Below are 11,846 nucleotides of genomic sequence, written 5' to 3'. Positions count from 1 at the left end.
ACAGTAAGGGGAATTACTAATGAGATCTTGGGAGTGAAATGGTTAAAGTAAATCCACCCCAACACTCCAGTCATTTCAACTTGGTCGGCGACGGAGTGAGCTACAACAGACTATCTCAACTCGTAATCCAGGTTTGAAAATCAAGCAGCTTATCCTAAACATGTCTCTTTCAAAGTAGGTTGGTGAATTCTTGAAACTAAGCAAAGAGAGTCGAATCAACCGCGGTAACAAAGAATAAGGTAAATCGTCCGAACGCAAATTGCTATGCCACACCCAAAACATGCTCTTCAAACGTTATAACCTTACACTAAAATCAAGTACAGCAATAATTCTCACAGGTGAGATGTAATTTTAGCAATTTCAGAAAAGAGGATTGATAAAATTAGACTTCGACAGGATTAAAACCTGTGCCTCTCAGATCATGGCGCAGAATGGCTTTTGTTTGAAGGACATATACTTACTTAATGGCATAAATTACTAGGATCGCACTAGAGCTCCCATGTGGGTTCTCGATGGACTCTAATTGGTTGCGGTTTGCCCTTACAGATACAAAATTGCCTGCAGTTGCGAATACCCAGTGGAACTGAACTTTCCATCAAATGTATAAGCAGAGAACAGACAATAGAGTTCTGGGCAGTCCCGATCGCTTGTTACGATCATATGATCATTTGGTAGTCAACCATGTATCTCAATTGTGCCGGACAGCTGAGATGAATTTCGATTAAATGCCAGCAGTCTTTTCCCGAAACGCCTTTGTGGCCTTCAGAATTAATGTTGTGAGTGGTTTCAGCACAGTTTAAGCTTCTTTTCCTTTTTCCAGACCTCAATGAGCAGAAGCGGCTAGTTTTACTTGTTCTCAAGCGTAACACACAATTTCTGTTCTCACTACTGTCATATTTCATTCTATCTTATCCAGAACTGGTCAATCATTCGTGCGATACTTGCTTTAAATGTGAACAATGTGCTTACGAACCGAATTGTTAGCGCGCTCTCCGCTCATGTTTGGAAGTTGCTGAAATTCGTTCATCAGTTAATAATAGCTTGTCCATAAATGCACGAATGAACGTGTAAGCTTAATGTATGTTGTCATCGACAGTTATTCAGGCGTTTAAGCCGCGTCACTTTTCAGACACTTCCATTGTGTCATCTGGTTTACATGACATCTGAAATTAAATAGTAGGGTTCGCTCGCGAACTGAACTCTCAGCACGCTCTCTCGCTCATGTTTGAGAGTTTCTGAAAATCGTATTTACTTAACAATAATAAAAGCTGAGTTTTTCGTTTGTCTCACGATGTAGTCACGTGTGATGTAGATCGCGACGTTCCAACTGCATACTGCTAGTCGTCTTCAGGCGATGAGGCCGACTGGTCATGCGTGATCTTATAAAGTATGATGCTCTGCTGTTATTAGTTGTATTTCAACAGCTCTGATTGGTGCATTTCGACTCTTGTTGTAAATTCAGTGACTTGCTCCCTCGGCGGTCCGCTGTTGCACAGCTCTTCTGTCGTTGTGTTTTTTGATCGTGGGCATCCACGCCTCTGGAATTTCTATTCCACTATCCCTGTTGATGTTGTTAAGGTGAAGTCTTATATGAATTGCCTCTTTGACCATGCGCGTGCAGTAATAAGGGTCACGATTAATAAACTTTACTTCGTTCCAGAGTGGCTTGTATCCGGTGTTGTGGGCATGCTCTGAAACGGCGGAGGTCTCGATACCGGCGAGTCGAATGTCTCGATCGTGCTCCTTAATTCTGTCTTGCATAGGTCTTCCAGTCTCTCCAATGTATGCCTTGCCGCATTCACAGGGAATCCTGTTAACTACGCCATCTTGTTTAGCCGGGTCGACGGCGTCTTTTGATCGCACTAACTGAGATCTTAGCGTAGTCTCCAACTTGAAAACAGCGCGTACGCCTTGTTGTTGTAGGCAACGGCGAAGCTGTTCGGACAGACCTTTGGCATAAGGTAAAACCGCAGTAGTTTTAAACTCGTTGGCGGGTTCGGTACTGTATCGCCAGAGAAAAGATTTGCAAATGTTTGCTGTTCTACATTCTTTGAAAAGGTATCGACATATTCATTGTTTCTTATTATCCGGTGCTAAACAATTTACTTTTGACACAGCCACAAAAATATCGATTAGTCCTTACGCGTGAAATGTTGATGCGGATTCTTTAATATTATTTACCACAAGGCGCAAGCAAAATTTTTGCCGTTCTGTTCGTGCTCTCAGCGGTCTAACACGCTGATTTACGTTCATTTCTCTTCGACAAATGAGCAAATGTTTCCTTCAAATCGGCGTTCAAAACCCAACAACGATAAACGCGTTCATTGAAGCTAAAAAATTATAATTATTTCAGTTATTGGGCGCTGCTACTAACCATGTGAGAAATCTGAGCTTTATCTGTAAAGAAATTATTTTCATTTAACCTGCGGGTGAAATCAGGTAAAGTAATGAATGGACCTCTTGCTTCATTAGACCTCTTACTTCAATTAAGCTATTATAATATTTGCTTGGTGTCCGGTCGTTTCGATACAAAGTCGTTTCGATACAAGCCGTTTCGATACAAATAGAAGTCAATTCGTTACACATGTAAAGTCGATTCGATGGAAACTGAAGGCGTTTCGATACAAGTAAAATCGAGAAAAGTTCAGTTGAAGTGTTTTAGTTTTCGTCTTTGATATTTTTGATCGATCGACGTTGTAATGCCCAGTTTTCCCGCGACTCGATCGAACGAGTTGTATTACTCAGTTTCCCCGCGGCCAAAAAGAGCAAACTTTATCGAATATTTATTTAAATTACTAAAGTACATTTACATTGATCATGACTTTTGCACATGTGGTGGCTTCTAAAAGAGCCATTTTTAGCGACCTGAAATCGTCCAAAGTGAACGCACTGGAACTGGTCGCCGCGCTGTCTAACTGTGGCCCTACATGGGTTGACCTTGGGGCGGATGGAACACTGCCAGTCAGTGACTAAGCCTCACCTTCTCTGTAGGGTGTAGCTGTATCCCTGGCTGTCTATCATCTTCGGCCGGCCTCTTTTGGAACTGTTCTCCACGATCTCGTAGGTCACGGCGAAGGAAGACGACGTCTCAGCTGGAGTGGGGTCATGAAGGGAGGATTCTTCGTGATCATTACTGCACTGGTTCTCCACATCAGGCTGGGATTCTTCGGGGTTCTCAGTTCGCGTACTCTCCGCATCAGGGTGGGATTCTTCGGGGTCAATGACGGTAAGCTCTAGAGCTCCTGATTCCAGGTAGCTGGAAGAATCGGCGTAGGAATCCGGATGCGAACACTGCACACTGCCAGTCAATTTCTTTTCCATGTCGAACAGCTGCCTGGTAAACTTCTTGCGATATACCTATTGAATCAAAGTAAAGATCTAAATTAGGATAACGTAAATACAGTAAATCGAAGTAAAGGTCTCTCAGTGTCAGAGTATATAAGTGGCAACCTCAAATACCGATAATACGTGTAATAGTGTTGAAAACTTACCAGTGTTGCAGATTCGATGATTCCAGTGAAAACATCCATCACATTGAATGGCTTGCTGTCTGGGCCGAACAGGTTCCTCGCATACCATGCAGTTCAAAATCTGCGCAGACACCATCGTGATAACTCGTTAAAACTCGTAAAAACTCAAAAACGTTTGTTAATAGTCGTGATCGTATGATCGAATGAACATTCCACAGGTCCCAGTGTGTTTTAGACACTGATATCAGTTAGTTTAAAACGTTTGGATTCTTCTACTCACTTTTAATGGGGTAAAATTAGCAAGTTTTTTAAAACAATTAGTTTACGCGTCTATTGATATGATAATTTACAAACTCACCTACCCACGCACCAGAATGACTGCTATTTCCTCACGGGTCCGTTGCTTCACCAACTTACACGACATTATTGATAATATTTGTGTTTCTTGATCTTAGGCGTAATATGTCCTGGAGTTATAGAAAAAGTCTCAAAATCATTTGTATAAATCTCTGTTCTCGATAAATAAACCAAACCAAAACTTAGTCTCGTTTACGTGTTCTCATTGCGTAGGACGCTTTGGTACATGTGGAGGTTCGCGGAGGTATGGGTTTGTTTCATTTACAACGGAGGTTTGTGTTCGCTCTCGTATGGTATTCTGTATCGAAACGATTTGAAGTGACGTGAGTTTGTATCGAATCGACTTTACATTTGTAACGAATTTACTTCGATTTGTATCGAAACGGCTTGTATCGAAACGACTTTGTATCGAAACGACCGTGAACCGTTTTCTTTTATCAACAGGGTTGATAATGTAAATTTTAACCCATGAGCCATTCTAAAGAAGACGTTTCGAGCGTTAGTCCTTCAATTAGGAAAGGAATTACATTCACCCATAAAGCTGAACTTCACTAGGCGGCGTGTTGCTGTGAATCATATTGATGAAATAAGGGCTGGTGACCTGGTTGACATGCAACAGTTCAGCAAATGGAGTAAAGGTTATCGATATCTTCTTATGGTGTTTCAGATGTTAATGAGCTCTATTTCCGTCGAGATTCTTCACAGGTCATGTAGCTAGCTCACGAATGTTCTTGTGACTTCACAGTAATATTCTTTGCCGCTAGTGAGCCTCTTGCTTCATTGGGGCTCTCACTGTAATTAAGCTATTTTAATAATTTCTTTTCTCAACTGAGTTGATAATGTGCTTTTTAACTCAAGAGCAATTCCAAAGAAGACGTTTCGAGCGTTAGTCCTCTGTCAGCCGAGTCACGTTGTGAACTCAGTTTATGAAACCAAATCATCTGATTATGTAATCATTTGTGTCCGTGTACCGCCCTCGGGATCCCTGTTCCTTTTTTAGTGTTTGACATTGAATTTATCAAAGCATTGACTAATGAAATAGCGCCTTATCCAACTGGTATTTTAACTAAAAGAATAAATGAAATTGATTACAATCGTTTCTAATGGCCTACGTACACATTCACCACGACACACAACCGTTGAAAACCAGCTGCCTCTTTAGCAAAACTGTGCCTCGCCGGGCACTACACCGTCAGCATCAATAAATTGTTTTAGAACCACGGGTGCCAAGTGACGGTGTGGTCCCGCCTTTCCATATAATCTCTAATTTATCTTGATCACGTTTACATGATGGGTGGGGTAACCCGCCAAGGCGGGTTGCCCGGTCTGCCGGGTAGGGTAGCCCTGTCAGCCGGGGTGACAATTTGCTATTTAAACGTCTCAAGATGGGGTAACCCGCCTAGCCGGGGTCGCATTCAGGGCAAAAAGCTCAAAAGCTAAACACGTATGTTTTAAAACTTTGTACATTCCCCAGCCATCTCATGGCAGAAATCACCAGAAACCGCAACGGACACACAAGGAGTATAAAATGTTTACATTTCGGAATATTTAGCGTTGTAAATCGACCATATTTCGTTTCCCCAACAATTTCTCATGACGTATTAAGTCTACGATTCCTAACATAAGACCGTGTAACACAACACGTGACGCTTTCATTAATAAATACAAACATGTTTGAGAATAAATCTTTCGTCTTTCTCGAGATGTGAGCTTGGGAGGCCTGTGTTCAAATTCCCTAATTGCAAGTGCAACAGCAACCTCAAGAAACCTCACCCCAGCACGCCGGAGTTGTAAGATTGCATAGAAACGCATTTTATTTTTCAACCACGGCTAAGCGGGCTACCTCACCTACATGGGGTCCCCCACCTCCATGTAAACAGGCCCTTGTAAGAATTGTGAAACTGGCACCTGTGATAACCACCTCCTTTGAGTAGTAGGAACATAATCACATCACTTCTCAATATGTTGTTGGAGACGGTCATTTTCTCAAAGGAAGGGCCCCAGTCAATTGTCCTCTTTTCCATTAAGGGTACGTTAGCGGGAAAGTTTTCGTCATGAAACATGGATTTGTGCGTGAATAGATTGCCCTTAAGATTGTAAAAATTTACGTAAATTTGAGATATCCATAAAATAAAATAAAAAATGTAAAATAACCCCCGTAACTGTGTCACATACCGATAATGCACAGTGCCCTGTAAAATAATGCGTTAGTGCCTTTTATTTTTCTGATTTTGTCATATCGGCTACGATGTTTTCTAAATTAAACCCATTTTCTCACAGATGCCTATTTCAAAATGCAATAGTCTATACATTCTCTGGTCAATATGCTTTTTGTGTGGTATTGTTCTCCTGTAGCTAGACAGGAAGCGTTCTGGGGAGATTTACCACTAAGTTACACTTCCAAAAAGGCGCTTCCTGCTCCGAGTAAAAAGTGACCCAGAAGATTTCTTTTCAAAAGTATTCCGGCTCTCATACCAAACAATACTTTTATACTTAATGAGCCCACTGGCTGTAGAAACTCCTTCATCCTCTAATGTAGATGTTCTTTCATATGATATTACAGCAGGAAATGCTTGTTTGAAATAGTCAGGCATGCCCTCAGTATACTTAGTGAAGCATCTGTTTCCATATTTGAACGCTGACGACAATATGTCAAAGGAAAATGAAAAGGGTCCTCCCTTGGTGATCCAAAAAGTGGATTTCTGTATTCCTCTAAAAAGAGATGATAAAAGTGTTTCAAATTATTTTATAAATGGCTGATGTATAACTGAAATACACGAAAATTAGGGACGATTAAATATTTTATACTCATGATAATTCAAACTTAAGTCAAATACTATGTAACCTTTCATGTTAAGCTGTAAAAGATTAAAGTATCGCACGCGAATTTAGCTGTGGCCGAGCTTTGCAGTAGCCTTTACACCTCGCCTGATTCTGGAGGTAGATGCCAATTTCTCCCTTTTTATTAATGGAGAAACTTAACCGTCAATTCTCAGTTCAACTGGAAAAAAAGGGAAGCAAACACATGACACCCAGATAAATTAACATTGAAGGTTCGTCTTTCTTTTTGTTGAAAATCATTTTGTTGTCTGTGGTTTTGTTTCACTTACTTTGTTGTCCATAGGGCACGCGTGTCATATCGCACTGTAAGCGTGACACCTGGCACACTAGTAGGGACAAAGGCTTGAGTGCGCCACACAAAAGCTGCCATGCCGGTCTTTGTTTTGTCAATTAAATATGCGCATATCCATGAGATTGGCGTTATGCTTAGCATGCCGTGACATTGCACGCGTGCCTGTGTCATCGCCTTATTCCCAGTTTTCCCGTGGAGGGTCGCAAAAGTTCCCTTTTGATTATTGAAGTTTGCCGTCTGCATGCAACACTTCAATCATTTTTTTGCCGTCTGCATGCGACAATTCAATCAGGTTTTTACAAAGGCAGGCAATTAAACTCAACATACTATCTTTTCAAGTAGCGTGAAATTGTTCCCTTTCTCGTTTTCTTTTGGCAAAAATTGATTTTTTTGGAAAAATTGTCGCTACCTAATTAAATAACGCTACTTGAGTATTGGTCAAACAGAGTAAGGATTAGGAGACACGCTGTGCTCAATTTACGCCACATTACACTTGAAAAGTTGTAAATCGACCATATTTCGTTCCCCATACTATTCCTTATAAAGAGTGCAAATTCTCAACGGTTTCTCTCGCATTTTAATCCTAAGTCAAACATTGAATTAATCGTTTCCTTTTCCTTGAGACTTGAGCTTGGGCTGAATAAAAAATGCCGAATAGAGCACCGCACCGAAAAGAACCAGTTGGTTACTCAATATTTGTCATGCAAGATACTGCTTCATCGAATTGCTCTCGCTTTAAACGCTGTCCTTTCGGTGACATAGTTTGTTTGGAGCTGAATTCTTTTATAATCTTAAGGCTATGTAAACTGAGCACTGCGGGTCTCCTAATCCTTACCCTATTTGACCATTACTTAAGTAGCGTTATTTAACTTAACGCAACAGCGTCTCATGGGACTGACTTAAGTTGTTTAGATATGATAAGAATCCCGTCGATTATTTGCGGGTGATCCTCTTCGCATTTTTTTTTGTCAAAACGAGTAAGTAAATTATCAGGATCGATGCCAAACTGAAGAGTGCATGTGTCACCGCGATTATACCTTCAGAAGTACCATCGCCAGGGACGAATGATGTTCGAATCTACCTCTCTCTTTTTTAACTGCTACAGATGGATGTTTTAATTTTGGAAGCAGCTCATTCCATCTTTTCGAAAAAAGAGGTTTGACGCCTTGTCCTTTCGTAGTGGTTTAACCGAAAGTTCGATTTCTTTCGATCTTTCGATGTGGCGCACACGTACCGTATTTACTCATGTATAAGTCGACCCCCATTTTAAAGGTCAAAAATCGGATTTTTCATCATTTCTAGTCGAAGAAGTAAAATTCAGACAGATGGAAATTTCCCAAAAGTTAATCTCTTATTTCTGGGAATATATTGAAAATGAAATCTTGCATTTAACTAACCTTTATCTAAATGTTGAGTGTGAAAGTAGATTAAGTAAACTGAAGGAACACCGAATAGCTTCGAAGGATCGCGCGTAAAGAGCAAGATCGCGCGGGACTTAAGCATTTGCCAGGTTACTAAGCTACTGTAAGTTCAGCACTGTAAACAACAGCGAAGCTGTATGAAAAAATGTCTGCTCTACAGTCCGAAGACACAATATAAATCAGCTCCAGTAGCTTTGTGTGAAGCCACTCAAAATTTATTATTTGAAACTTTTTCGTGGACGAAGAATGCGCTGAAAAGTGACGAAACACGAACACAATTCGAACTGGTTTTATAAACTCGGTCTTCCTAACGGATTTCAGAAAATTGCTATGCTAATTTCTTGAATTGTTTGGGTCAGGTCTTTGTGTGTGACTCGTGAAGAAGTCGCGGGTGATTTTTTTGGACTGATCTTTTGGACTGATCTTTTGGACTGATCTTTTGGTCTACCCTTTTTCGGTTGTGCCAAGAACAACGTTTTAAAAAAACGCGAACAAATTTTTCGATAGATACGCAACTACTTACCTACTTACATAACTTAATCTAACCTAAGAAACATGGACAACTAAATATATTTTTACTGCTAGTTACATAACGTTGCGTAATGAAAGGTGATCACACTAAATTCTTCGCTTGTTAAAACACGTGATGAACACTAGGTTCGGGTCCTATTTGCAATCAACACCACATCTTTGTTTTGTATTTCAAGTAACACAAAGTCCTTTCTTTTAAGTCTTGGTTTGCACTATATCTGTGCTTACCAGAGTTGCTCTTCCAAAAGATTTAGTTTCGGTGTTCATAAAACGCCCATGTTAAGTAAGGCTGAAGTCCAGTCTCTACTCGTACTCTATTCGGCACGCATTAAAACGCACATGTCAAATGAAATTGACTTCAACACTCGCACCGGGTGTCACTGGGTGCAAAACGCTGTCAATTCACTAGTCCGGACGCCCCAATCATCCCGAAATTCTACAGGTATGTGACCGAAGTCGCGCGTAATTGTGTTTACCATCTATTTAAAAACATTCAAAAGCCTACGATACTAAACATGAGTAGGAAAATACATACTAGAAAACGAAACTTTACAAATAAACTCACGATAAAAAGATAATAAAAATTTAAAAAAAACAAAAAAAACAAAACAAAGCAAAAAATATATATATATATATTCATATGTAAATGTGGGGGCAGAGTCTACCTTGGCATTAAGTGCTCAATGCTGTGGTAGCAGAGCTGAGTATATATAAGTGAAAGAATCAAAGAGGACGCATCGATTCTCTTTTACTCTGAGTTTCGCGCCAAAGCGCTCGTCAGACAGAACTTTATTCAATGAGAACATACCTCCTTATATACAAAGTAGATAAGTAGCTAAGCTAAGAAGCTTAGAGCTAAGAAGCCGTCTTTATTAAACAAAAGAACAGAACTCATTTCTAAATGCCGCCGAGAGTAAGTTTTACTTAGCAAATTTCACAAGCCGCCAACAATAGCTTTATAGAATCTTTATTTCACACGTAGATCAGATCATTACACTGGTGAATTAATTAGCTACTTATCTAATTTGTATATAATGAGGTATGTTCTTCACTGAATAAAGTTTTGTCTAACGAGCGCTTAGGCGCGAAACTTAGAGTAACAGAGAATCGATGCGTCGTCTTTGATTCTTTCACTTATATATATCTATATATATATAGCTATATATAAAAATATTATGAGAGGGAAAAAGGGACGCAACTACATTTCCCGACAAGCCTGTTTCGTGAATCGCTTCACTCTTTAGGGGTTTAAACCCGTGAAGCGATTCACGAAACAGGCTCGTCGGGAAATGTAGTTGCGTCCCTTTTTCCCTCTCATAATATTTATTCTGCTCTGCTTCAACGTATTGAGCACTGTTCCACGCGAAAATCGACTTGCAGACTTCCTAGCTATATATATATATATATATATATATATATTATGAATATTTAACTTAACGGTGCTAGCTTTACAGGCAAAAATCGACGACGCTGCTTCTTAAAAAAAATTGATCCACAGGACTATATTTTATTCACAAAACAAGACAAATAGCTCGACATAGTTATGTAACATCACGCAATGGTAAAAACATCAACCACAAGAACACGATGTAACTAATGAAGCGTAAAATATTCGCAGGTAATAAACTCGTAAACGAAATGCACACAAAATGAGAATAAGATCCGCGTTAACAATGCATCACAGGGGATGATGTTACCTTACGCTCGTGTTCCTCATTTCAGCGTCATGTACAAGGGAATGGAATTGAGGGCCGCCAATTCTAGCTTAAAGGTTTGCTGAGAGCCTTTGGATGAGCCGTTACTCGGATGTCGCAGAACCCCGACCGTGAGAGCTTTCAAATTATGGTTCAATTATTTACACTCAGGGTAATTGCTGATTGCTCCCTATGAAATTACATACCCATAAACCGTGAATGTCGCCATAGTAATACTTAGACGTTAAGGAGAATTAACACATATTTCTCTTTTAAAGTATTCTTGCTTAAACCCGAAAAGGAACTTAAAACATTTTAGCAACATCGAAGTTATCTAAATGCTGAAGCCACAATGACATACAGTGTGGCTTTTAGTTGTCTATGTTATTCTGATAATCTTTTTTCCAGTAATGTCAAAGTCCAAACTATTTCCTGTTCTATTTTTATAACAGGCGGTTTTGTTTTTCTCTTGATTGACTATAAATAGTATTACGTAGAAAAGGTTTACCAGGCCACGCTATTTGTACCCACAAAAATTATATCAGATATAGCTTTCGTGTGAAAATTAACGTTTTTCAGGCTTCCTTTTCCCATCCTCTCCTCCCAGTTTAAACAGGAACATGCCAACAGACATGTCATTGTTTACATCCTTTATTATTACATAACTGCGGTGAGAATATGCCTCAAGCATGATATAGACCACTGTGTCGAAAATTTAGTTATTGAATGGATGACCAGCTGACTCGTTTTGATGTAAAAATTAGCTGCTAAGGAACTGTTTGTGGGCTGCCTAATAACCTCAAATATCACGTAATATAAGATTTTCATCTAAAATTAATTCGCATTCATTTGAGATAAATCTGTAACTGCCGTGTTTGCATACACTATGACACTTTCGTAAATAATTCCTTCTGAATAAAGAGAAGCTTCTAAATATTCCATTGGAAAGAAAACAGAGGATGAACAATAAATATTATCTTGGTGTTACTTATATATCAGTCTGTGGGAACTAGCGCAATTATATTTAATGTTTATTTTGTTGACCGTTCCACTTCAGCGATAAGTACAGGAAATCGTATTAATCAGTGACGTCTATCAGACTTAAGGGTGGGCAGATTTTTTCAATAGCAAGGTCAACTTTTTTTTTCAGGCACCTGAAAAACTGGTTTCCGCAAGTTCTTCATCTTTAGCCTCGACCTTGGCTAGTTTGTATACGAACTGACACATTGTTTTTCTGGTT

At 39.6% G+C, this 11,846-nt stretch overlaps 1 protein-coding gene across 1 annotated transcript in view; it reads right to left on the bottom strand.

Moving 5' to 3' along the window:
* Positions 1–5,671: 5,671 nt before the first annotated feature.
* LOC131790052 (GFP-like fluorescent chromoprotein amFP486) overlaps positions 5,672–11,846 on the bottom strand; it is a 28,897-nt gene continuing 22,722 nt past the window's right edge. The window contains exons 4-6 of the mRNA XM_059107229.2: positions 6,334–6,539; positions 6,226–6,245; positions 5,672–5,914 (exon numbers count right to left, since the gene is read on the bottom strand). Of these exons, the coding sequence (XP_058963212.1) occupies positions 5,672–5,914; positions 6,226–6,245; positions 6,334–6,539 (469 nt within the window). The remainder of the gene's footprint in view (positions 5,915–6,225; positions 6,246–6,333; positions 6,540–11,846) is intronic.

This window comes from Pocillopora verrucosa, chromosome 1, assembly GCF_036669915.1.
Source record: "Pocillopora verrucosa isolate sample1 chromosome 1, ASM3666991v2, whole genome shotgun sequence".
Classification (NCBI taxonomy): domain Eukaryota; kingdom Metazoa; phylum Cnidaria; class Anthozoa; order Scleractinia; family Pocilloporidae; genus Pocillopora; species Pocillopora verrucosa.
This window is presented reverse-complemented; position numbering and strand designations above follow the sequence as displayed.